Source organism: Egretta garzetta, unplaced genomic scaffold, assembly GCF_000687185.1.
Source record: "Egretta garzetta isolate BGI_Z169 unplaced genomic scaffold, ASM68718v1 scaffold172, whole genome shotgun sequence".
Classification (NCBI taxonomy): domain Eukaryota; kingdom Metazoa; phylum Chordata; class Aves; order Pelecaniformes; family Ardeidae; genus Egretta; species Egretta garzetta.
The window spans coordinates 1,326,098-1,353,598 of NW_009258951.1; the positions used below are offsets into that span (position 1 = coordinate 1,326,098).

The 27,501-nt window shown below is 38.5% G+C and overlaps 1 protein-coding gene across 1 annotated transcript; it reads left to right on the plus strand.

Annotated features, from left to right (window-relative positions):
- Positions 1-1,141: 1,141 nt before the first annotated feature.
- Positions 1,142-17,934, plus strand: KNG1 (kininogen 1). The gene is given in 12 exon segments (XM_009634399.1): positions 1,142-1,336; positions 4,213-4,323; positions 5,279-5,363; positions 7,745-7,917; positions 9,612-9,719; positions 11,785-11,866; positions 12,982-13,142; positions 14,563-14,670; positions 15,642-15,731; positions 17,240-17,505; positions 17,507-17,545; positions 17,547-17,934. Coding segments are annotated over 12 exon segments (1,806 nt in total).
- The last annotated feature ends 9,567 nt before the right edge of the window (positions 17,935-27,501 follow it).

The window sequence follows — 27,501 nt, forward strand, 5'->3', positions numbered from 1 at the left end:
CCATCAAGGTAAAGTCCATTCAGACAGACATGGGACCCCAATGAGTTAGTTCAGAACAGCTGTAAGCAAGAATATGGGATTAAGCTCAAAAAATTAGTAATTTGGTCAAAGTAGCTTCTTAATGGCATAAAGTAAAATACAGTGAGGGCTACATTGAAGAAAAAGAAAAAAACGGGGACAGCATTTTGTGTAACCAAGTGAAGGTTGTCTAATTTTTAAAAGTGTGTTATCATGTATGAGCAACCTTCTTTCTGGCCTACTTTATCCACAAAGTCTCTAAAGTGCATTTTCTTTAACCAAAACTTGTAGCAAGACAACTGGAACACTGGAACAGAGGCAATCTCAAGGTGTTCACAGACTCAAAACAAAGCTATTTGGTGCTCAACACTGTAGACAAGCACCAGATGTTCCCAGCCAGCTCTAATTCTGGCTCTGCCAGACACAGGCAACATTACTTAATCCCTTGTTCTTGGGCATTACTTTTCCATATCTGTAGTGATAACATCATGAACGCTGACTGGACCAAAGGCAGTCTCCACATGGTGGCAAAGATGGACACCTACAATAGTAGCATAAAGGGCAAGGTGCTGCGGCATTCAGTGATACGCATCTGTCCAAAGACTTTTTTCAAACATGTTCTGACTTCCCAGAACTGTTGCAGTCGGAACACTAAACAGATCTATAAAATTTACAGGGCTGCTGTCCAGAACCAGAACTTCATTGCCACTGTGACCTTCTTGGGTGTTTTATTTAAGCCTTCTAAAATTCATTCTCAGTAGCAGCTTAGATGTTAAGAAAAGCCAGAAAGCCACAAACATTCTTTCTCTTTTGCTCAGGGGCCATCCTGCTTAGCCTAAACTTGTCCCCAGCTGCAGCCATTTAGCCTGTTATCTTGATGGCAGGTGGATAACCTTAGTGTCATTCTGGTGACCACACAAAGTTTATTTAGATAAACTCAGAAGTTTATTTGCAGTATAAACAGGGTATTATGAGAACCAATCAATCTCAGAAACCCACTCATTCTATTTACTTAGCTATTGCTCCTGAAAAACAGAAGAGGTGACTAAAATCCTGTCAGGCATTCTTTTTCCATTTGGCTTTTAAAGAGCCTTCTAATTCAGGAGGCCTTTTTTGTCCAGTTATGAAACCCTTTATTGTACTAGCACTCTGCTGTAGTTTTTTCTCTAGCAGAGCCATCCCTCTTCCATTTGAGTTTTCGGACTGTGATGACCCTGATGTCTTTAAAGCTGTCGACGCAGCACTGAAGAAATACAATGGAGACGGAGCAACTGGTAATCAATTTGCTCTATATGTGGTGATGGAAGCAAAGAGAACTGTAAGTAGACTTTGTAAAAAAAAAAAGATAATGTTGGAATTGTTTATGCACTCTGAATCAGATTCTCTCCATCTCATTTGTAAGAGAGCAAGCATGACAACAAAATGTCTTCCAAAAATGTTTTAAAAATCAAACTAATTACTTGCACAGTAAGATACTTGTTACCATGACAAGCAGGGATGTATATTATGTTCTTATCAACAGAATTATGTCTGCTGGTGAATTGCTTATTAATGCAAGGACTAAAGAGTAGAAAATTTCTATCACTAACACAATTCATCTTTCTAGTCCACTGTTTTCTCCTTTCTCTGTTGGGAATTCTACCCCTTTCCATCATCAGTAAGGTTTTCAGATCAATAGCAAAAAACACACTAAAAAAACTGAATATTATCTTGACTTGGGAAGAGCTAGTATCACACATAAAGAATGACCTGATAAAATTTGGCAATACTCTGAATAAATTGTTTGTGAATATTATTTGATTGACACTAGTCCTGAGTCACAGATCTATCTAAAAGCACTAGGTAGTATTTTAGTCAAATACGGTGACAGCTAAAATTACAGAAGAAAAAAAGAATGAAACATGATCCTTTGCCTGGAGTCCTTCTGTATAGCATTAATCTAACAAAAGAGTATTTACCTCTGAGAGGCATTCAAAGATGATATTACCATAATAATGACAAGCATTACTTTACTTGAAAACAACATTAGCATTTTTTCCTACTGGATCGGATTTTCAGATGTAAAACACAAAAAACCCAGTGTCAGAGGGAATATTTTGAACTCCAAAATCACAAGATGCTTTTACCCAGATAGAAACTGACTTCAGAAAGAGGATATGAATTGCTAAACGCCTTACAGTAAACTACCCACATCTCCTGGCAGCTACCCTCTGGCTTTCTTGTTTTCAAACGGGAGACTGTAACATGTAGTGACAAAGACTAAAATCTGGCAAATCCTTTAAACAATTAATATTAAACAAATTAATAGTCCCACTGTCTTCACTGAACTACACACATCCTTAACAATAGCCAAACACAAACATCTCTATCACGTCTGTAACACCACCATCCTTTTGATGTTCCCAAAGGACAGATATCGGTTTCAGTATTTAATCATAAACAATGTTCTATTTTTAAGAATACATATTTATCACAATTATTATTCACCTTTCCTTCAGTAGATATCCATCTTTGTTTTTCTTAAAAGGTCTGAGGTAGAAATCAATTATTACTTTTAATCATTGATCTGACTATGATGTTAAGTAAAAAACAAAATGAATCTGCAATAGAGAGTTCTTCATATTAGATATTCTTTTTCTAAAAAGCATATAGATTTTACTCATCGCTAGTCTCACAACGTTGAATGCATTAAATAGCTGGTTATTACATATTCATGTACATTCATTATTGATAAGGTAATAAAACATAAAAGCTGACTGGTGAAAGCCTGAACCTGCTCCAGTTAAAGGCATAGCTGTTCATAATAATAATTAAATAAACCAACAAAAAAAACCATACAGAAACAATGTCTTTTCTCACTTGTTTCGTTTACTCACTGAGCTGATTTATTGCAGATTCAGAACACTGGAACAGAGACTAGAACTTGGCTCTTTTTAGGTCCACATCCCAGATAGTATAATCTGATGCAGCTCCACAAATGTCAATTTATACCTGCTGAGGATTAACTCCATTATATTTTTAGAGACCCTTTCATCCTGTTTTACAACCTGCAACCATTATATCTGGTACCTCTACACCTCTTCATAGTTGTAGCAATACACAACAGGAATTGAGAGAACATAGAATATAATTCTGTGTCTACACCAGCGTAAATCCAGTATATTCCACCCACATCAGCTCAGCTTCACTTTCTTGGTACCACTAAGGCGAGAATTATCATTTAATTCTCCCAGCAGTATCATTTGAGGATAACCAGTGTTAAAGTACAGCAACTGCCTGTGTTTGTATTTGAAAAGGCACGTTAGCAGAGCATTTTTAGTGGCCGTAAAAGACTAACTTCTGGCTTCATATCTCTTCTAAAGAATGTGCCACAAACCTTGCAGTGTGTTAACGTTACTTGTAGGCACAGGCTCACTACTCACTTTATGGCAAGGAGAAAATGCCCCCTACTGATTTACCAACATCAGAAACATTTCCACTGGCCAGGCCAAACTTTGCTTAGTACTTTGTCTGTATTTCATCTTACAGGATGTCTGAGGCTACCCTCACAAGCAGCTCAGCCTTTAGTGCCCAGAGGAAAGCTGCAGGCACTGCCAAAGGCTGTCTCCAGAGCATATGCCCTCCTCGCCCCTTTCCCCCCAGTAGGCAGGGCAGCTTTTGTACCCTGTTACCATAGAGCAAAGGCAGTTTGGGCACTGCCAGGCTGCCTGAGGGTTGCTGGCTGCTGTTTCTGGGCTGCCCGTAGAGTTGTACAGAAGGAAAGTAGACAGATCTGGGAGGAGGCCAAGAGTGAGAGTGAGGGAGTCAGACAGGAGCACAGTCCAAGCTGGTAATTATGCTAACTATCCAAGCAGCAACCCGAATTTGTTTATTTGGATAGGAGTATAAAACCTAACCACTTCTTTCTGGTTTTAAAGCCCTTGGTACTACAAGTTAAAATGAAGGTAGCTGAGCATACCATATCTATTGTATCAACATATTGTAATTGCAGGTAAGGGCTCAGTAAGATAATTAGATAAGTTAATTATTGAGCTACCTAGATTTGGGAGACCTTGCTTGGAGACCAGCAGCTAATCTGAAACCATGCTATAAAATATAAGGTAACCAATGATATTATTTACCTTTTTGAAGCTCTTATCTTTTAATTTGATTTATTACTATGCAAATGACAACATGCATATTGCTTTTATCCAGGCAGGTCCTGACACACAATTCCATGTGAAATATCGAATACAAGAAACCACTTGTACCACTGAGGAAGACAAAGTCTGGCAAGACTGTGATTACAAACCACTTGCAGAGGCTGTAAGTATCTGTCCTCTTTAGAAGCTCTCCGCACAGAAACATCAGCATAATGACTAGGACCTTATTCACCTGGGAAAAAATACAGTAGAGAATTTAACTTTTTTAGCTGTGTTGCTTTTGAGAGCTTATAGGACTACAGTACAGAAATGTTTAGAACTTTGAAGTTAACCATTATAACAGTGAGTTTATTATTATAATCCTGAATATGTGCAGAAGGGAACATTCCAATGCTTCAGTGTGAAGGTTCATGATAAATTCAGCATAAGATACATGCTCTGTGAGGGCTGTAAAACTTTCTGTTAATTACGTATAATGGAAACTTGCACAACCCAATTGACTTCAGATCTGCACCAACAAAAATACTGACATGGAAGCCACTAAACAGAAAATTTACCAGAGGGCTTTTAGCAGTGCAAAGCACGCCTGGCTCATGCTACTAGAGAGCACCTAGCGGGGGGTACAATTGGGACACACGTAGCGTGCAGGAACACTGCACATTTCCAGTGGAAGTCACCGTTATTTCACACAAAACACAATGCAAAGAAAGGGATGATGGTGATAATATAATTTGTATCAGTGTGAAATGCCATGGTCATTGCTGCATATCTTGTACTAGCAGAAAGGAAATTAGGTAAATACACAGTTTATACAGGCTTTATGAGGATGTGTTTATTTCCGTTGTTCTGACTGTAAATGCTTTACTTAATAAGCACCAATCATTATACAAAGCAATCTTTCAAATTATCTGCTCAGTTCATCCCCTACACTCCTCACAATCAACAAAACCATTCCTTTTCCAGTAACAAACCAGGAAATTAGACATTACTACAAATGTACATATGAACTTCTTCCCTAAGCTCAATTTGCAACTGTCAACTTTCTTCAATAGCTAGAGTAATATACAGCACTATTTTTCTTCAGCAAGTTTAAGACAAATGTTGTCGTGTTTTTGCAGAAAATAGGAGAATGCACAGCTCAAGTTCACATGAATAACACTGAAAAAGCATTACTTGTTTTGCAAGACTGCAAAATTTTTCCAGGTATGTAACTGTTTGGGACAGCATTCAGCAGGTATGCTGACAAATAAGAATGGGGAAAATATAACAAGACTTTCCAGTAATTTTAGAGGTAGGAGCTCCTTGTCACTCTACTCAGGCATTTATAAATAATCTTCCATAAGCAACTACATGTTAAAGATAAAATTTCATTTCACTATTATACACATATAGGCTAAGTCAGTGAAGAACTGTCAGTTTCTATCTAGGGTAATGAGAACCAGCACATGCATGTGTAGTAAGTTTCTTCAAACACTGTAAGTATGCCAAATTAAAATTAATTTACTTAAGACCAAAAGCACATCAGTAACTTAGAGACTAGATACAATTTATCACACTTAATTTTATATCCTTACTTATTCAAGAGTAAAAATTGTGCCAGAAATTATTAGAAAAAATTTAATTGGGTCCAAACCAAAAATGACTAAATTATTTCTGTTAAAGTCTACCAGAACAAATATTTACCCAAAAAAAAAAACCCAACAAAAAAATTAATTTACAAAATAAAAAATTGAGTACTGATGAAATTACATGAGACTCTGAAACCTTTTAGCCCTTAACAGTAAGCAGTACTACATTTCTTGCCTAGAAGACATTCATTTATGACTATTATGTTCACATAGAAATGTCTTTGATGAGAAAGATCGCATTGTTTTAAAGCTTTACAACTGAGATATCTGTTTCACTCCTAGTGTTCATGTAAGCTAGGTTTGAAATATCCATCTAACTGGTAGCAGGGAGCTAAATGCGTATTAACTGCAGAAATATTTACCATGGGTTCTGAGTTGTTTGGCAGCTTATCTTTGGGGGTTTTTTGTTCCTAGTTATCTTGTGTAAAGCTTAAGTGGCCATACCTACAGCCAGTCTCCTTCTAGGAACTGCAGTACACACAAACTCCCTCTTCTGCTACTGAATAAACAACGCCTGGTTTAGAGGCATTTGTAGGGCAATGGTGACATCTAGCTGCCAGTAAAAGGTGTGTGAATCCCAGAGAGAATACATGGGAAATTTGCATTTGAATCTTTGCTTAGAAAGCTAAAAGAACCATACATAAATTAAATTAATCATGTATTCAGCCTAAGAAGGTCATCTCTTGTTACCAAGTTACAGCAACTCTGAAAAAAGAATATGCACTTGTTCAGCACTTACGAAAACGCTGAGACCATAGTTGCTTTAGAACTGGGTATACTGTTATTTTATCTCCTTTGTGATTACTCCCTGAAAACACAGTCACATTTTTCTGTAACTTGTATGTATTTGTCATTACTGAGTCAAAGTAAGTGATACTAGAAATACAAAGGGCCAGACTTTGTTCAAGTACCCTTTGGAGAGCTAAGACTAAACAGTATTCCTTACACCAAGATATTCCAAACGTACAGAGGATTGAATCAAATCCAAAGGATTCAAAGAGAAAGAGTAAAACAATAGACCCTAACTGGTGAGGGGTTTCCCCACCATGTTAGGTTCCATACTCTTCAGCCTTCTTGGTCGAACTGTTTGATCATACTGACCCTGGACTGGTTTCCTGGCTGGGGCAAGCTGGCATAACTCCATTAAAGCTAGTTTATGCCAGCTGAGGTTCAGGCACACAAATTTTACTTCAATTCCACAGAGACCACATATTGTCCCACTTTCATTCTCAAGTTCACTGAATCATGAAATTAATTTATGTACTGAACTATAAAATTAATTTATGAAAATCCAAGCCATGATTACTAGAAAGGAAAGAGAGTTAATAGGATTAGTAGCAGGAAACAGAAGTTTGAGCATCCCCATCAAGCTTGTCTATCCACACCAAGTGGCAACTGGCAGCCAAAGTGACTAGCAGGGGGAATCCAAACACCACAGCAGCAGGATAGTTCAACTACAGTCCCTAAGGAGCTCAGAGTAGACCACTTCACATGGTGAGCCAAAACACTCCTGTCCAAGTCCCCATCCTGAAACATGGCAAGGATGGTATGCAGCTGCACACTGTGGGTGAGCTTTGAACAATGTGAAGAACACCTCCTTAGTTGTAGCCTCCACTGGTCCTTCCCTGACTGAGGGGATCAAAATGACATGAAAGTTTTTCCAGAGAGATTCAGTGATTCCTGAACTCGCTCCTCTGAATGAAGTTTGCTGCTGAAACAATGTCTGGATCCAAATGTCATGGGCCCCCCTACCACCATAAACCAAAACATGTTTCTAAACACAATGAATGTCTTTGCAGGCTCTGAAACAGAAATGTGGGTTTGGCTGATCACTCCAATTAAAAGTAGTAAAGGTTCTTGCTTATTAAGGCTTTTCTCTCTTTCCCAGATAGGAAAAATTAAAACCTGAGGCTGTTTTACATGAACCCTTATTTTTTTTGTTTGTTTCTTTCCCAGCTGTCCCAAAGATAACACTTACTAAGGGTACCTGTGTTGGATGCTTCCACCCTATACCAAGTGACAGTTCAGAAGTGTCAGAAATTCTGAAACAAGCCATTCAAAAGTTTAACAGGCAGAGTGCTCAACCCGCCCTTTTTAAGCTTCGGGCAATAAAAGAAGCTAAAAGACAGGTTTGTGTTTCATTTTTCTTTAAATTTTACCAAAAATCCCCAAACCAGGTACCTTGGTTGTTTAAATCACTTTTCCGATTTTAAGGTGGCTTATATTTCAAAATAAAAGCATATGAAATGCATATAGAGTATAGACCCTGTAAATAATTCTCTTAATTTATAATGAATCAAACAGTTACCTACTGGATTTTCAGAGCTGTCAACTTTACAAACTGACAGTAAACACATTTTTTCTTTACCTGCAGTCACATCTAACCAGTGTTTAGCACCAGTTTATTTGCATTCAGTGCTGACACAGACATCTTGTGTCATCTCAGATGCTCTCGGGTATTCCACTTGGCCTCTCCCTGAAGCTCCAGCAGGAGCAGATCTCTCCTAGGTTCTGTGCCAAAACTGCCAGCCTGCACAGATGTCTCATACTCTACAGCCTCTCAAACAGCAGCAGGCATCTATGTTTTTGCAATGCAACAGGACCCATATGTCAGCACCCGCTATACACTATAGGATGGGTAAATCCCATACAGGAAAAATGGGTAAAAACAAAAAGCCAGCATGTCACTTGTTGAAAGATAGCTGCACACAGGAGTATCTGCTTTGCAAGAAAGGACTGCTCAGGTTGCAGAAATTCCATGCCATCTGGTATTCCATGCAACAATTATTTCCCTGTGAAAGGCTCTCCTATGGATTGGTGTGACATTGCTAGAAAGTCAATTTTCTTATTTGGTTTTTAACTAGTATATAACCTGATGCCAAATACAGACCCTTTTATTTGAACATGTAAGTATTTACTTAGCCAAAAAGCATCTTCTGGTCTCATGCCAATTTGACCCATGATTTAATTCAGACTGTACTCTGTCTTTCTACTGATGCAAATGATCCTCTTAGCTAAAAGACAAGCTTGCACAACATTTAAGCCACATGATAAAATGTCACAGACAGACTGCAATCCAGCAGCTGGAAATAGAGCCATCATGCCACTTATGGCTAAAATAGACTAGTGAGAGCCCTCCACTTAAGCTGATATTGGATGGCAATTTCATATATTTGATTATTATTTCCCCTTTTTAATCCAATGCTACCTGACCCAACACTGTGACATGGAGAGATTTCATGGGTGAGAAGGAATAGCCACAGTGAGGAAAACTGAACTGCTTCCTGGAGAGAAAACAAAAAAAGTCACAAATCTGGAAAAAACAGCCAGCAAGGGAAGGTAAAGCCCAAGGCAGACACAGCTACAGGTGGATGATAAATGCAGGACACTCAATAACAAATGATGCCAGCAGTATAAAGTAACATTATTCAGATACTGTTTTACTTTGTTCCGTGCTCAGGAATGTAGGACTTGCCAAGCTGTATTAGCATAGTCATCTATCTAGACCAGCTTCCTGTCACCGGGAATAATAGGTAACAGATACTTTGGAGGAAAGTGCAAGAAGCCACGCGTTATGAGGTGGAAGTGGAATCCAAATACAAAGTGCACTTCTAATCTATGTATGACATAGTTTACTTTTTGTATCACAAGGACAAGATTTTTTTTGCTGCTCATGTATACTCCACAGCTCAGTGACTGCACAGTGATTTGATGGATGGAAGGCACCATAAGAGTAGTTTTACTTTCTTTTCTAATTATGTTTAATAGTTTAACTACCAAGTTTTTATTGTTTTACACAATGCATCTCAAATACCTGTTCCAGGTAGTAGCTGGATGGAATTACATCATTAAATATGAAATTGAGGAGACTAATTGCTCCAAAGACGAATTTCAAGATTTAACTCCTGAGTGCAAACACACTTCTAGAGGCGTAAGTAATCCTCAAAATCTGTTTATCAAGAAAATATCATTTTAACAAATAATCACTGAGATCTGATTCAAGCAAGTATTTATAGTTTTGTAAAGGCAGACTTATAGATAACTGTCTATGCAACTAGAGCATCCATGCCTTCTCCTGAATCAGCAACTAAGACAACCACTGAAATGTTTACAGATTCCTCTACAGAATCTAAAGAGTCGCACCCCAATAATAAATCCCTTGAGAAGTTCCTATCCAGATATTCAAGGAGTTACTCGGGTACAATCCAAAAAGACATAATTAGAATTACCAATGTTTTTCCAGCTTAAGACATATTTTCTAAGAAAAGTATGTAGCTGAATTATTACTTAACCTCTGCCACAGCCCAAATGAAAGAGCTTCAAAAGAAATTTGTTAACAAACTATATACATACCCTAGCTAAACAGTGTTGCAAAAACAGGTACTCCCTTTGCTTCTCTGACCTGGAACAGAATTAACTGTACCAAAAATAGAAGGTTGGTCTCTCAACCAGCCTCCCTGAACCAGCTCATCATGGGGTCAGACAATGCTTCTGTAAATGCAAGGTGGGGGGCTGGAATGCAGCATCGTAACAAGCAGTGGTGGTAACTGGGAGGGGAAGAACCACAGGAGTCCTGACTCATCTGTTTCAGCAGAGGTACACTGTTGAGCGTTACACTCAACAGCGTCTCCTGTTTGAAAATTACTCCTTGGATATCTCAAGAATGTTTCAGAAGCATTGATCAAAAAAGGAAAGAGTCACAACACTGTGCTAAATAACAGGAGCATGAGAATCAGACTAGCTGAAGCAAATTTCTTCATTACCTACACTTGCCCTTAAACCTTAAGGAAGTTACTTAATCTGCTTGAGTCTGAGTTTCCCAACCTGCCACCTAGAGGTAATGACTTCTGTCCACCTCCCATACTGCAGGAGTGCTACCTCATTCACATACTGCTTTGATCACACAGGGTTTGCGGGACTGGATCTTTATCACTTATCCCCAAAAGTGTTAAGCAGCCTTGCCAATAGATCATCAACAGATATTAGAATGTGATATTCCAAGAATATTCCATACCTTTGAAGGACCAAATTATGAGGAAGTTGTTCTATACCTTTATTCAGCTCTGTACTATTCATTTTGAAATGGGAGAATCCAAATGTATTCAACGTGCATGTGCACCACAGAGCTATAGTGGGGTATAATGTCACTCTCTAACCTGGATAATAAGCCTTAACATTTCTTTTTCTCCCCCTCAAATCTCTATTAAGCAGATTTTTTTTGTGGATGACATTTTCAAGTATCTCTCATACCACTAAGATCTTGATCCTAAATTGTAAGAGTCTTCCTTCTTATTCAATAGTTGATTAGTTTCCTTTAGAGTCTTTGATAAGGGACTTCATGAAGCCTTTTTGAAAATCCACATATATTTTATCAAGAGATCTCTTTAAAAGCATCAACAAAACTGGGTAAAGAACTTTGACAAACCTGCAAAATACAACTTCTGTTTCCAACAAAAACCCTGGCCTCTCCTTGATGTATTCACACCATCTAGTTCTTTCCTTATTATTTCTAACCACTTGAATGGTACAGGTATCAGTTTTATGGGTCTATAACCTTTTAAAAAAAAAAAAAAGAACAGGATTAACATCTGCTTGCTTCCAGCCCTATGATATCAAGGCAATTTTAAGCAAGTCATCTAGAACACCTGAGTAAATACAAGGAACTCAGTAATGTTTGATTTGTTAATTGCATAATCTTTTTTGGTCTTTACTGTTTGAGACAAAAATTCCAGAAATTCAATAGAATAGGATTCTGGCTTGTAAACCTCCTCATTTTCTTCTATAATGAACTCTTTTATGATTTTATTTTCTCTGAGTGGTCCTTTTGAACCCTGATCATTGGCTTTGCAGACTCTCAGACTTTTTGCTTCTAGTATATTGAAGGAAGGAATTATTAGCAGTATGCTTGACTTATTCTGTTAGCAGGAAGGTATTAGGATGTGAGATTGTTCATTATTTCTAAATAATAAGGAACTGGTTTTGTTTTTTTATTGCAGCATGTAGGTAAATGTGATGCCAAAGCATACGAAAATCTTCACTCACAGATTGTAGATATTGCAAACAAATGCAAGTTTCCAGGTACGTAACAGGCACTATTGATTTTAAAAGTTCTGCAATTTTCAATGCTTTTTTACAATTCTAAAAAAAAAGACAAAATAAAAATGCAAGAAATGAAAACAGGTAATAACAGAAGAAAGTAATTCTTCTGGGACCAAAAAAGCACTCTCTCTTAATGAAATATTACCACAGATTTTTTTCACTTCCTACAAGTATTTCCATGTGCAGCTGAAAGTTACATTTTACCATTTGTATACTGTCGTATTTGTATGTCATGGAGCTGGTTGATGACTCATTTGGAGATTAACAGATACAAACTCAGAGTATAACCATCCTACAAAAATCGATTCCTTTTTCACCACAATGACAAGCGAGTTAGTATCATGTTTAAATAAGTAACTTCTTTAACTTTCCAAAGAGCTCCAATGTATTCTTTGGGAAGGCAAAGGAGCCAAGAACTTTAAGATTCTGTCCAAAATTGGTAATTCACCTATTGATACCACTTTTTTTTTCATATTGTATAGCTATACTTATATTTGATATGTTAGATGCTTTATTTTCCCTAGTAAACAAATTACTTATAAATTCTAAGTTCATTAATAAAACTCCCAAATAGTTTTCTTATTGTTACTTTTTCCACCAGCCATCTATTTGGACACAGATTATCACAGCTCCAAATCTTCAGAACAGGAAGTACAGTGCTACTCCATGTAGTAGAGTGCTGCATTCTCACCCATTCAACTTTGTTTTCCTCAAGAAATCATAGTGATGCTCTTCACCACACTCATTCATTGCCAGTAACATGCACCCCTTGTTTCACCTGATTCAGATCTTTCCATACATATAAATGTTCCCTGTATTTGCTAGCTACCTGCAATTGGTAAACACAATTCTTGTTTCTACGAGAAGACTGTTGTCAGGCATGCAATGTGACACTCGGTGCTGATGCAATGCTCTTTTAGATAGCCAAGGTATGATAATGCTGATCATATATAACTCAAAGATATTTTGGTTTCATTTGATAGACCAAAATACAAAGCATTCCAGAAGGCTGGGGTTTATAACAGTTCTTCCCAGCCTGTACCTAGTTTGGATCTTCTTTTACCTTAGATCTGAGATCTGTTGGTTTCTTTCAGCTGAAGACACTCGTGACTTCTGCGCTGGTTGTCCAATCTCAATCCCAAAAGACAGTTCAGAACTGAAGAACCTACTGAAAATTTCTGTAGAGAAGTATAATGCAGAGAATGATGATGATTATTACTACAAAGCTGGAGAAATAGAAGCAGCAACATCTCAGGTTGGGATACACCAGAGATGAGGAACAGACATGGCAGTGTTATTGGTCTGAGCTGAATGTTAGCTGAAGTTTGTATTTAGATTTGAAATAATGTTTTTCTAAGTGTTGATACATGTAGTAACTGAAATATCCATGCAATTTTTCTTGCAAAATTTTATCCATCTTGGCTTGCACTCGAAGTGGTTTAAGAATCTCCCATCTCTCAACTTTATTTTTCTTAAAACAATTTTAAAAGTATGGGAAGAAGGTTGACTTAAGGTATCTGATTTCTGTATATCTAACCCCACTTTTTACCAGCCTTTGTAACATACCTTAGACTTTTAAAGTAGATAAGACTTATTAGACAAAGCTACCCCCTTGATCTACCACACCAATTCTCTGTTATTTTAGGCACTCTCTGCCCTGCAGTAGCTGTAAACTCCAAGAAATGGGGCTTCCCCGCTTCCCTTAGAAATCTGTTAATTTATATACTGATTCTGCTGCTAATAATACTGCATCTAGAGTCAGAAGAGAATATCTGTGTATAACTTAAGATATACAGATAAATACAGCTGGTTAAAGAAGAACAAGGAATCAAGAGGATAATATTGGTCAGCATTTGCCTTCTTTACTGTCCTGACATATCAAAACAGAGGTTTAGGACAGAACTGAAAATAAGACAGTAGAGTAGTTCAGAAAATACTTTGTCAACACCTTCTGAGCAGGAAGGGTACCACTGGAGAAGGCACTAAAAGCACATCAGAGTTTTTCTGAATAGCTCATGTGATCTTACTAATATCAGTGCTTTTTCTTTTTAAACCTTTTTTCTTCTTTCAAGCTTTTTTCTTCCTTCTCAGTTTTCATATCATGATTGATGTTAGCATGCAGACATTTTTAATAGACTTGAGAGACAGAATTGCATGCTTTGCCTGCTGTCTCTGAAGCAAGATATATTATCTTGAGCTGTGTAAAAAATACTAAGAGAACTTGTACCCAGCCCATTCTTGTACCCATGCAGTTTTTCTCCTTAATGCATTTGTCAAATATGTTCGTTTTCAACTGAGCCTTCATTTTACTCACATTCTACTTTTCTTACATCATATTTGGCTCTCTACAGCAGTATCTCTATTTCATTTGTTATTAATGAAATTACTACAGGCATCCAAGAAAACAAAGCCAAAACTGTGAGCCTGATATTATTCTGACCTTTCTGTTTCCTTGAATTGCAATGCTGGAATTTTTGAGAATGGGAACTGGAGTAAATAAGTTGATTAAAAGCAGATAGGTTGGCTGCCAAATATTTTAGTACTTAGCATGTGTTGTCCCAGTGGTCAGGACTTGTAGAATATAAGTAGTATAAGCTTATAGAAAAACATCTTTCATGTGAACCCTTTTCAATAAAAGGCCTTTACCAACAGAAGCCTTCTTGCTAATTTTTCAGGTGGTTGCAGGAGTAATCTACCGTTTAACATTTACAGTCTTGAAGACAAACTGCTCAAAGAAAGAGTTCAAAAAACTTGAAGACAACTGTGAAGCTGCATCAGACACTGTAAGTACAAGATGATGTTGCCAACTGTAACATTACTAACAAATTCCTCTGCACCAGAAATTGTAAACACTTAAGTAAAATCACCTCCTGAGCTCTGTTACCTCTTTCAGTAAACTTTTCTTTCAATAAGAAGGACACCTTTCACTGTTTGTAACCCAAGCCCATGACAACATTAGTAAAACACAAAGCTTCAACTGAGTCACTCCAAGTGCAGGATCAGCACTCACTGCAAAGCAAAAAGAACTTTCTTCTGATAATAAAGAATCAAAGGAGGAAGGGAAGAGGCTGCTGCGAAATGAAATAGCTGCAATACTCCTGACTCTGTGGACTTGCAGCTAAAGAAAACATGAGACTGGAATGTTACTGGCATGAAAAGGAATGATGTTTCTGGAGTGCATGCTGCTGATACTGGGAAAATGTGTTCCAGGCACTGGAAAGTAATGTTGATTGATAGGGCCAGAAACCATTAACAAGAGAGTTGGTTGGGAAAGAGAGGCTTTATTTCCCCTCTCTTTTCCCACCATGTGAACAGTGCTTACCTATGAGATTTTAAAATCTGTTAGTGCAGCAAGCACTGAATAGATAAAAAAATGCCTTTCTCAGTTTCCCAATTTTTAATAGGAGAAATACCAAACAACAATATTTCTTAGGAATATCAAGAAGATGAAATAGTTAGTGCTCCAAAAGTGCTGGAGATGAAAAATCCCAATTTTTCAAGATCTAGTCTCCAATCCAAAATTGAATTCAAGTGTTCATACATACATACTATAACCTCAAAAAGCTAAACAGTGATGTGTCCCAATACAGAAGTCTCTATTGCTAAGATGGATTTCATAGGTATCTGCATAAAGTTCCAAGTATATTTTTATTTTAAAGTATTATTAAAAAAAATCGTAATTTTTCATGCACAACTCTTCCTTTGCGTCTGATGTTTTGTTGCCTTAACGTGTTGATTTTTGTTTTGTCAACAGGCACCATTGCATTGTGAAGCACAATTTTACATGAGAGCATGGGAGAATGAAACCTTTTCCCAGGTTAAATGCTTTGAAGAAAGGCCAGTGGTATGATTCCTCTTCACTACCCATCAACATAAGTAGAGCAAAAGCAATCATTAAATTCTTTATCCATTCCAAATTATCCCACATTTTGTACTAAAAATAAAGGAACATATAGTTCTTTTAAAGACCTCAGTAATGCTGCACTCCTCCCTCTCACCCTCTAACCTCAACAACTTGTTATATCAAAACCAGTTGAACCACAAGGTGAGACAGTGGACACCACAGTGATTACAGAAACACAAAGGCAACAGGACAGAGAACATTCTGCCTGCCGACTACTGCTTTGCATTATCAGTTATGCTCTGAAGTATCAAGCCCCATCAGCTCCTTTGAATTACTATCCATACAAGGTTTAAAAACTGAGACAAAAAAATGTATTTGGCAACATGATAATTATGCCCCACAGATTTCAAAAACATCTGCAAATCTTTTCATACTAGTAGAGCAGCAGATCTCCTGCCACAAGCTGTCAATCTCTGGAGGAAGACCTTTCAGTTTCCTTCCTGCCCAGCTCCAAGATTAACCAGCCCTGAACATGGGTCAGCTTGAAAATTTCAGAATGGAATATAAATTTTTTTTTACTACCAGAACTTCAGTTCTGATGATTGCAGGTTTTTTAGTAAATGCAGGGACTCCCATGCTCCCCAAGGAAGAGGAGAAGATACACTGAATAAAGCAAGATTTATTAACTTGCATTCATAATCAATAACCACACTGTGCTCAGCACCTTCATAACTATTTATTCATTCATTATGTATCAAGCAATAAGTGTCTCTCCTCTTTATTTTCACTACAATATTGTACCCACATCAACTTCCAAATTTAGCTGCATCTCAAACAACTCTGGTTTGCAGCTACATAATGATCAGGCACTTTGGTGGACAGAAGCGAAACCCATGTTGGATAGCAACTGTACACCATGCACTCAGTCTTTGTCTTAGAGTTGAACAGTGATGGGGAAACAGTTTATTCAGTAGCTACTGAATGTTTCATATTATCAGCTTGAAATGCATGTCAAATCTACAAACAAAAATTGAATAGTTGCTTTTCATACAACAAGATGACCCAGATCTTTTGTATATTCTGATATTGAGACTAGCCAGAGATGTGCTAGCCTTTAGAATATATTGGTTTTATACATTGGAGTGTTATGCTCTGACAAATGCAGGGACATTTAGTCCTAGAAATCAACTGTATTGTTCATAAATTAAAACCAGTACACATTTTCTTCTCTATAGTATCATTCCCATGTTAAACTGGCAGAATTTCAGTGATATATAAATTGTTATTTTAACATAACTGCTAAAATACTCTGCAGTTATTTAGGAAGATGTTTATGTTTCCATGCTTATCACAGATAGAGACAATTATTTAGTTTACTTTAAAAATCTGATAACATTTTTCCTAAATTACTCTTGTACTGCAATGAGCCAACTTCTGGATTTCCCACATCTGAAGTTATTGTTCTTGTTCATGTAACAAATACAGCTATTATTTCAATTTTTTTTTAGACTGTACTTGTAAGACGACCTGCTGGATTCACACCTTTCCGAAGCTTTATTACGCTAGAACAGCCAAGTGAAGGTTCACACTCTGATAAAAATGAAGACGACAGTCAAAGACCCGGCAAAGAAACAGGGAGAGATGGTGGACAGGAACCAGAAAGTGAAGGTGAACCTGAGCATAACCACAGGCATAAACATGGGCATAAACACGGGCATGGATATAGAAAGGATCATGCCAATGCCTTTGGTCAGACTCATGAAATTTGTTGTGGGCCATGGGTGTGGGCATAAAACCCACAGTAAATATGGTAAATAAATATGCAAACCCCAAATCTTCTGAGGAGTCCAATGAAAGGGTTTTTAGTCAAAATGAAAGCCTCCCATCATCTAGTGCTGAAACAGCAGAGCTAGTTAATCCAGGGGTTGAAACAAAAGAAACCAGTACACCTGCAGAACCACTAATTCTTCCTGGTTCTTCTTTATTTAATGCATTTCCAGATCACCCAGAGTCTCCTCTCCCCGGATGTCCTGGAAAACCATGGAAACAAATTATAGACCTTCCAGCTCCTAGCTTTCCCAGAGAATTCACAAATGAGGATCTCTTGCCTTCTGCAGTAGAAAACATCAGTCCAGCAACAGAAAACTCAACACCTCCCCAAAGTGAAGAGAAAAGCCTTAGTCTCTCAGATGCTTTACCATAATTCAAGCATTGTAGGATCCTTTTTAGAAATTATACATAGAAAAATAAGAAAAATACTGCCTTTTGAAATCCATAAAATGTGAAGAGGCAAAGGCTCCCATTCTGTTAGCTAAGATACTCAATTAGATCATGAGCACTTCTGGAAACCTAAGACCATATGGCAATACTTTGTATTTGCATATATTTGGAAAGCTGTAAATCAGGCAATGGCACCTATGACTCAGAACAAGTCTAGCAAAGGGACCAGGCAAGTCAATAACTTTCTGCTGCAGAAGTTAAAACTATCTCACCCGCCTCAAGTTGCTATACATAAAGTGAATAACTGCATCAAATCTCACTGTATTATGTTTAAAACAACGCCACAAAGAATTTTGCCAATTACATGAAGAATCTCAACCAAATATAGGTAAGACAAAGGCAAGCCAATAGAGAAAGGATGCCTTTCTTGGATATCTGAAATAATTCTCTAATTTACTGGAGTGAATCTTTTCAAGAACAAAATAAAATAAACAAACCTAGTTTACCTATCAATTTCTTGAAACAAATTCATATTACCACCAGTCTATCACTAGCAGGTTGTTCTGTTAAATGAGATAACAGGGACAGCTGAGAGAATCTTAAATAAAGCAGCTTTATTATTCCCTATGCATATTATGTTAACTACACAGTAGACACACTATGATTGACAGATTTTCATACAGCAGAGGCACACAGATATTACAGATCAGATGGCAAAGTTGTAAAACATGTGAGTTACCTAAAATTTGATGCCTTATTCCATTATTAGGTTGTCCATTGTTAAGAGACTAGACCGAATTTTCTATTCTGGGTATCTCCCAAAGGTTGGTATCTCGATGGGATACATTAGCCAAAAAGCACCAAATATTTCTGCCAAATTAGAATATGTTTCCCCTCTGTATTGATCCAATAACTTACTCAGCTGAAAAAACACCCAGCAACAAATAAATACTTTAATGCCACATCAGTTCACCAGTTTGAACCACTACTTGGTCCTCTAAAAGGTTACTGAAAGGGTAAGGTGCTACAAACGGTAACACTTCACCAATCTTGTTGTAAAAGACCACATTGCTTTAAACCACAGTATAAGTATCCTCCAACACAGCTGCAGAGGCAGAAAGGATATTCTCTGAAATTGTTCATCCCAACTGCTGGAATTGCTGTGGCATCAAGACTATTACTCAACAGCTGGGAATGTGTCCTTCTTTTGTGTACTGTTCTATTGCCACCACCTCACTCATGAGGAAGAACTAGATAGATTAAGACTACTTAGAGAATATGAAACAGATGGATCAACTGGTTCAGGAAGTCTTGGCAGAAAAGGTCCAGGAGGAACCTGAAAGAGAAGATAGCTACAAGGAAAGGTCAGAAGACACAGAAGTGGAAAGGACAGAGGCAGGGTGGAATGAACAAAAGAAAACAGCAACTTAGTGGCAAAAAGAGAAACAGAGTGAATGGGATGGAGAAGTGGGTGAAGATAGCATGGCCAAGGAGCAAAGGACAGGAACTGGAGAGGGGAGGTAAGAGCAAAACTAAAAAGCAGAAGACCTGTGCAGGAGGGTCTCCCCAGTAATGACAGGACAGTCCCCTACAAATCACAGAACTGAACTCATACTTCCTGAACCTAAACATTCCCTTCCCCTCTCCAGTGCCTGGTTCCTACAGGGATAAACAACCTTCTGTTCAGTTACTCCCCCAGCTCACAAGGCAGATAACTGCACTAGGAGCAAAAGAACTCAGACCTTCTGAAAATCCATGTTGAGGGAGAATCGCTATGATTTTGCACATGCAATTTCTTTTTCTTCATTTTTTTTTCTAATTTCATTAAAAACTGCATTAAAATGATATTTCAAAAGCCTTGAAGTCCCAAATTAAAAACTGATTGTGTGAGTATAAATTCAGCCTGGTTATGTGCATCTAAACATTTTTTTAGCACTGTGTAACTGGCTGCCATATAGGCATACATAAGATAGATGATAATGATCTATCATGACTGGTGATACATAATCAGAACCACTGTACTTTCTTAAAACAAAGTTACCAATCTTTGAGAAGTCATACAGCTTAGCTGGAGCCTCATTTTAAGGAAAGATATAAAAATAACTCCTGGGCCTATCACTAATCAAATCCTACATTTTTCTCTTTCATCCCTTTCCTTGCAGGAAAAAATACAAAGTCTATCTTTTTTTTAGCACATGACAAGTACTAAGCTTACAAAGTTAGGCAAAAGGGAGCCTTGAGTGTTCAGTTGTTTGCTTCTTTTCTTTTTTCTGAATATAGACTGGTATGATTTTGACTATAAGTGGGAACTCTATGTATGATGTATTATTAAAAGGAGTATAAGCTCAAAAGAGTTTGCCTTTAAATTACTGTAGCAACTTAGTTCACCCATGCAAAATCACAATAAAAGAAAAAGATGCAAAGATGTCCCTCATATGAATGAAGAGATAGTCACACTCTTGACATGTTCTCCCTACTGAGCATATGTATATGACCACAAGTAGTGAGACAGACTGAGTGGTCAGAGCAGGGTAATAGAAGCCAAGACTCCTAGATTCTTGACTGCCTTGAATTTACCACATGCAATAGTGATGGTGTGTGGTTTCATTAATATTTAATACAAAGACAAAAATTTGTTTTGTCTTGTTTTTATAATGTATACAAATATTTTTTAAAAAGTCATCCTAGAATAAAAATCAAAGTGTTCCAGCCTTAAAATTTTCAAACAGCATTCTGATATTTTTAGAACAGAACATTCCAATTTCTCATTGACATATTCCCACAGAAAGATTTAATTATAACAAAACAGCACTTTCTGATGGAAATATATGCTGTCAGAAAAGTACTGACCAGGCCTGTTTCAGATATGCTGCTGAAGAGCTCTGCAAAATACCAGTTTCTCCTATAGCTAGAGTCATGCTGGAGCGCTTTCTCCAGTGCACCACAGTGCTTAACAAGTACTTTGCTCCCTGGCCAGCAGATGGCAGGTTTTTTGCCACACGGGCTTCACGATCTCTAGATTAGGGGTTTGTGACTGCCAGGAAAAGGTTAGTAGGCTTAACATTCAACGTTTCTTCTGGGTTAGTAACATCAAGATAAAAACAGCACATCTGTGCAGTCTGTTTTAAATATTAAGCTCTATCAATAGAGCAGAAGAAGTTTGCCAGTTATTAAGAGCAACGTGTATAAATAATGTTCTAAGTGTAATTTCATGAACATAAAAAATAATAGCTGCACCAGAAAAATGGCATTCTTTCCAATACAGCTAATCGGAACTAGGAGCCTGGGGTATGAAAAATATGTCTGATTTAAAACTCTGTTCATGATACTGCTGAGATCCAGAGCCACCTGATGGACTTTTTGCAGCTGTCTGGATTTAATGTGCTGTCTTGTTCATTCCATCTGTGACAATGAGACAAAAATATGTATTTTAACTGACATACGAAAAATTCCTCAGCTTTACTATGGGTGGCCTGTTAGATTTTTGCTATAATTCAGACATGATCTTTTAATCACACTCAGCAATTCCAATCATCCTCTAATGCTATGTTCACATAGTGTAACTAGCCACGGTAGAGAGATGTGCAAACACCTGACAACAGAAAATGGGGAGAATTAACAATGAACACAGGCATTTGATAAGACATAAGAACCCATTTATTTCCTTGTTTTTTCAGGCCTCTAAGACAGCAAGGTAATTGCCCCCAATTTAGGAATATCAGCTCCGAGGATTAAATGGGTCTAAGTGGCTACAGAATTAGAAATTACAACACTGCATGACCATTGTCATATAGACAGAGCTGTACCAAATCCCTTTGTGAGTCACTAGGAAGTCAGATACAGTTAGTTCAAAACATCCAGCAAATAATGACCTAAAAACACGTATACCCCACCTTATCCCCAAACCAGTCAGATAGCTGGCTTCTTCCTACACAAAACTCACATCTTCATAAATACACAAAACAGAACAACATTACACCAAGCAGAACAAAATCTTTACCCTCTGACACACCCTGAAAGGAATTAGTGCACCCACATGATATATATTCATACTATTGACCCATGTACCACATTTCCTGAGGGTCAGCCCTGCAAAGACAGGAGTAAGCCCAATACTACCTCCCCAGATGCCCCAGTGCTCCCCTCCCCTCTGCTGCTCCCATCATGGGAAAACACTGGTGAGTATATCTGGCAAAATAAAAGAGGGAAGAGGGACCTGGATGTCAAAAGAAGACCTGACTTTACCTGCAGGAATAAACAAAAGAAATCCTGCAAAAAAATTCTAACCAAAACCCATAAAACATGAAAAACCCAGGAAGCTCAAAAAGACAGGACATTGTACCACACAGCAACTGAGACTGCCCAATGGATGAAGCCATGAGGAGAAGGGGTCCACTGTGAAAGCAGCCTGAGACCCTCGAGCTCGATTACCTACAAAGCCCCATAGGGAATTACAGCAGCAGTCAGCCAATGGAAAAACCATGATGGTGTGGCATAACAACTCAAAGATATAAAATGGACACCTTATGACTACAGAAACTAGTGCTAAAAACAATAGATGAACAAGAACGAGAGAACATAGCTACCATGACTGATACTAGAGCAAACCTCATGGGACACTTCAGGAAAAAGGCAATACTGGAATAATAGAAAAAGCTTGCATGCTCAGGACTGCAATAAGAGACAGACCCCTAGCTAGAGATTGCTACAAGCACAAATAATACACATCCTCTTCTCCAAGAAATTCCAGGGAAGACAGTGACACAAGCCTGCATTGGAAATAAATACCTAGTCAATGCCTCTAAGTAACAATGACCATGACATCTAGATGTACGGTAAAGGGATGAATGGAATAACTAAAAGGCACAGAGAAGCAGAGGCCTCAAGTTCTTGACGGTATATTTTAATGTACCCAACACTTTCTTAGATGAGACTCATCTAATGTTCAGCCCTGCATATTGTGATGAAGAGGCCCAGATGGTTTATGCTGCATTTCTTATGACTTTGTTGTGCCTCCCATGAGCTGTGGGAAGACTAAAACAGAACAGACCACAGCAACACCCAAATCCAACTGCAAAACTGACCTGAGAAAGGCTGATGAACCCACCACCCTTTTCCAACCATCCCTCAGTCCCAAAACTTTAGAAACCCCTTCTCTTCTCCTAAACCGCCAGGGAAGGAATCTCATTCCTTCCTGACAGCTCCTGCCCTCTACTTGCACCCCTGAACCCTCTGCATTTGTGGCTCCTCAGGAGCTGCTCTTCCAAGCCATACCCTGCATTCTGCAGGTACCTCATATCTTCCATCTTCCCACAGACTCTAGGCTCTGGTAAAGGCCCAAAAAATAAGTGAAACCTTGACACTTATAATCTAGGAAGGGTCTGCCACAAGCTGAAAAGATTCTAGGGACAGCATGGTACTCTGTAGGCAATTAGGAAAGCCAATGGCCACCCCATACCCTGAAAGACACTATGCCTTATGTCCCTGCTACTTTCTTGAGAAATACTAAAACTCCATGTAGAGAGGCAGAGAAGGTGCTAACCCTCACCCCTGCTAGGTCATGCCAGCATTAGTCCTATTAAGAGAGATTATATCAGCAACTTACACAGCATACAGCAAAACTGGTGAAAAAACCCAAGGTCCATCTTCATAAAGTCAGGAAGCCCAGGAAAATGCAATGCACCTAGAATTATAAGAAGAAAAATAAGAAAAACCATGAATACTGCGAAACCACATTGCCACCCCTAAACAGCCCATACAAAATTACTGACCTCAAAAAACCCCAAAATATTGCATACAAGTGTACTTTCTACTATATACACAGCTGAACCTTAACTGGTCAAAATTCACCTGCCCAAACAGCTGAGCCAGCTCCAAAGCTACCATTAACAGAGAGACCAACAGGGCTCTAACACTAGGGAGGCCCCAGAGACAGCAGGAGCCCATTGAGGGCAGGGGGTTGCCCATATACCCTGGGTCCCACCCACCACCCTTCCCACCATCCCCTGGGAAAGGGGCAGGGCTGAGCCACAAGGAGGCATAAAGGTGGCCGGAGAAGCACTGGAAGTTTTCTTCTCTGCTTTATGGAAATGATGATACCTGCTCTTTTATACAGCTACATCTATTACATCAACAACATGACCAGGTAGGGAATTAAAACTTGATTTTTCTGGGGTGTAGATAACAAAAGATAAATATCATACCAAGCAATGTAGGAAAGTAGTTTGTTAAATACAATAACAGTATTATTGTAGAAAAATATGTGCTTTAGCTTCCTATATAAAAGCCAAAATGCTATGGGGTTGCACTTTATTTCTCACAAGACCACATATGCTACTTAACTTCCATCAGAACTACATTCTGAGTAGGACTGAATAGCCAAGCAGAATTAGATCCTGGAAGAATCTCTTCTCAAAAATATCTTCCATTACAAAGTAATTTATTTACTGTAAATTACTGATTACTTAGTCTCACCTCAATGGTCTTATCAACTGACTCCCTTAACAGAACAAGATGAGTCCCAAAGGGCAGAAAACATAAAAAAACCTAAGAAATCTATCAGAAACTGTATGAAGCAGCCTAATTACTACCTAAGTAGCCAGAACAAAAATAAATTGCAAAACATAACAAAAACTGCCACAGGGGATAAAACAATACAAAATTATAAAGGCTACTACCTTTTCTGAAAAGCTCAGAGATCTAAGCCAAAGATGGACATTTTTGGGGTTCCTGCTACCAAACAGAAACATGCTATAAGACAGAAAACAGACAGACTGCTGTGGAGAGCAAAGATGGCTTCAGAAAAGGCCCTGCAGAACAAGAGGCATTGTCACAGGGATTAGAGATGTCCTGAAGGGGCCAGAGAGACCAAAGAAGTCTTGGGGATGCAATGAGCTCAAAAGGGAATTGAACAAAGTACAGATGTCCTCAGGGGACTAGGGACCAAATGGAGGTGCACTGAATGGGTGAGAGGACAGAAAGACCAACTGAGTTAACAGATGCAGACTCAGCAAGGATTCAGAGGGGAAAAAAGGGGTGCAAAGTGCCCTCCCAAGCTAGAATAGGGTACTAGAGCATAGGGGATGTCTTGTGAGAACTTGTCAAAGGGAGAGGAGGAGTCCCAAGGGGGCCTGAGAGACCTAAGAAGCCTCAGAGAGAACAATGAGGAACTGAAAGGGATTTCAACAAAGTGCAGATGTTGTGACGGAGCAGGGAATGGAGGCATCCTAAATGGCAAAGAACTCTGAAGTGGAAAAAAAAAACCAAACCAACACAAGTGGAGCTAAAGTGCTACGAGAGTGCTATGGAGTACAAGAAAGGACTCGGAAGACATTGTTATAGAAAGTAATTATGAAGGCACACAGTAAGAAAAGAAGGCTTGGAGACAAAGTGGGGGCCTTGAAGTCTCAGGAGGGCATCTAGACAAATTACAGACGACTGAGTGAGAGAGGAACTGAATGAAGACACCCTCAATGGCAGAGAGAAAGATAAAGGAGCACTGTGTAGCAAAGAAAGATGAGAGGCTCTGGTGGAACAAGAAAGATGGAAAGGGATATAAAGTGCTACAAGGTGCTGTAGAGAACAAGGAAGGTCTCAGAAGGCATTGTGACTAGGAGGAAAGGGGTGTCAAGGGGGACTGATGGACAAAAGAAGACTTGGGGACAACAAGGAAGAGCTCGGGTGATCATCTGGAGCAGAGTACAGATGGCCTTGGGTGGCTGAGGACTGAACAGAGGAATCCTAGATAGCATAGAGAAACGAATTAATGCTCTAAGGGTCAAAGGTAGCCCCACCTAAAGTGCTACAAGATGGATGCGGAGCACAAGGAAGGTCTTGGGAGGCATCATGACTAGGAGACAAAATGTCCCAAGGGAGCCAGAAGAATGACTAGGGATGCAACAAATCCAGAGGGAATCTGAACTAAGTAAGCATGTCATCAGAGGGCTAGGGAACAAATAGAGGCATGCTAGAGGGAAAAGAGGACCAACTAGCTGGGCTGGGTCACAGATATGGACTCAGGAAGTCTTCTGAGGGAACAAGATGGGTATGAAAAAGCTAGAAGTGTGCTAAGGGCAACCTCGAAGGCATCAGTAGACATTGTGGCACCACTAGAGGGGTCTTGAATGGGCCAAAGAATGTTCAGGGACCTCTGGAGGGGATTTGAACAGAGTACAGATGTCCTCAGGAGGCCAGGGATCAAATGGAGGCACCCTAGATGACAGATAAGAGCGTTCTGAGGGTTACAGGGGTGATGAGGTGGCCAGAGACCTGGAAGAAGGCTTAAGGGCACAAAGGTATTTGGGAGGGGATTTGAACAGAGCACAGATGTCATGAGGGAGACACTGACTGATGGGAGGCAAGTGAGGTGGAGGAGAGGGCACAAAAACTGCTCTGAGGAAGAGGGATGACATGAGATGTTCTGACAAACCAGGAGGGGTACAAATTATGCTGCAGGGATAACAGCATGCAGAGGAGACCCTCTAAAGCCTGAGGATGCACCATGAAAAGAGGGAAGGAGGAAAAAAAAACCTGCACAAAAAGAAAATTTAAAAAGCAACAGGGTAAGTGACAGACAAGAAAAATACAAAAATATAAAGACAGTGAAATGGATAAAAGTTTACACAGAAAGGAAGCTGAAATATTGATGTCATTAATGGAAAGAGAGGAAAAATGAGAAAGTAAGGTGAAAATAGAGGGACATGTAGAAAACTTAAAAAGCAACAGGATACAGGACAGACAAGAAAAAAATTTTAGAAGGGATAGGTGAGCTTGCTAAGACTAGACATAGAAAGAAAATTTAATAAAGCAGTGGGGTATGTGACAGGCAGGAAAAAATAAAAATATGGGCAGCAAACTAAAACAGAGACATAGAAAGAAAATTTTAAAAGCAATGGCATTGAGGAAAGAGAGGAAAACATTTAATAAGGATGGAGTGAAAAATACACATACTGAAAATTAATTTTAAGTGACAGGGTACATGACAGAGGAAAATTAAAAATATGGACGGGTAGCTTAATAAAAGTAGACATAGAAAATTGAAAAAGGGTCAGGGTTCCAGATGGAGAAGAAAATTTTGAAAAATATGCACAGAAAACTGGAAAAAAGAAACATAGACATTTTTTAAGGCAAAGCCATTACAGAAAGACAAGAAAAAATTAGAAAATATGAATAGGGTGAAAAGAAAGAAACATTTAAGGAAATTTTCAAAAGCAACAGGGTACAGGATATACAGGAAAAAATTAAAAAGTAGGGACAGCAAACTAAAACAGACATAGCCAAGTACATTTTAAAAGCTGTGGGGTACATGACAGGAAAGAAATAAAATATAGGGATAGGGAGCTTGATAAAAGTAGACATAGAAACAAAATTTGAAAATCTAAGGTATTGAGAGGAAAATTAAAATATAGGGACAGCAAACTAAATCAGAGACAGAAAATTTTAAAAGTGAGGGCACTACGGAAAAACAAGAAATAACTACAAAAAGAGTGAAGGGGGAAAGGTAGGCATAGAAAGAACACTTAAAAAGCATTGGGGACTAGGAGAATAAAGG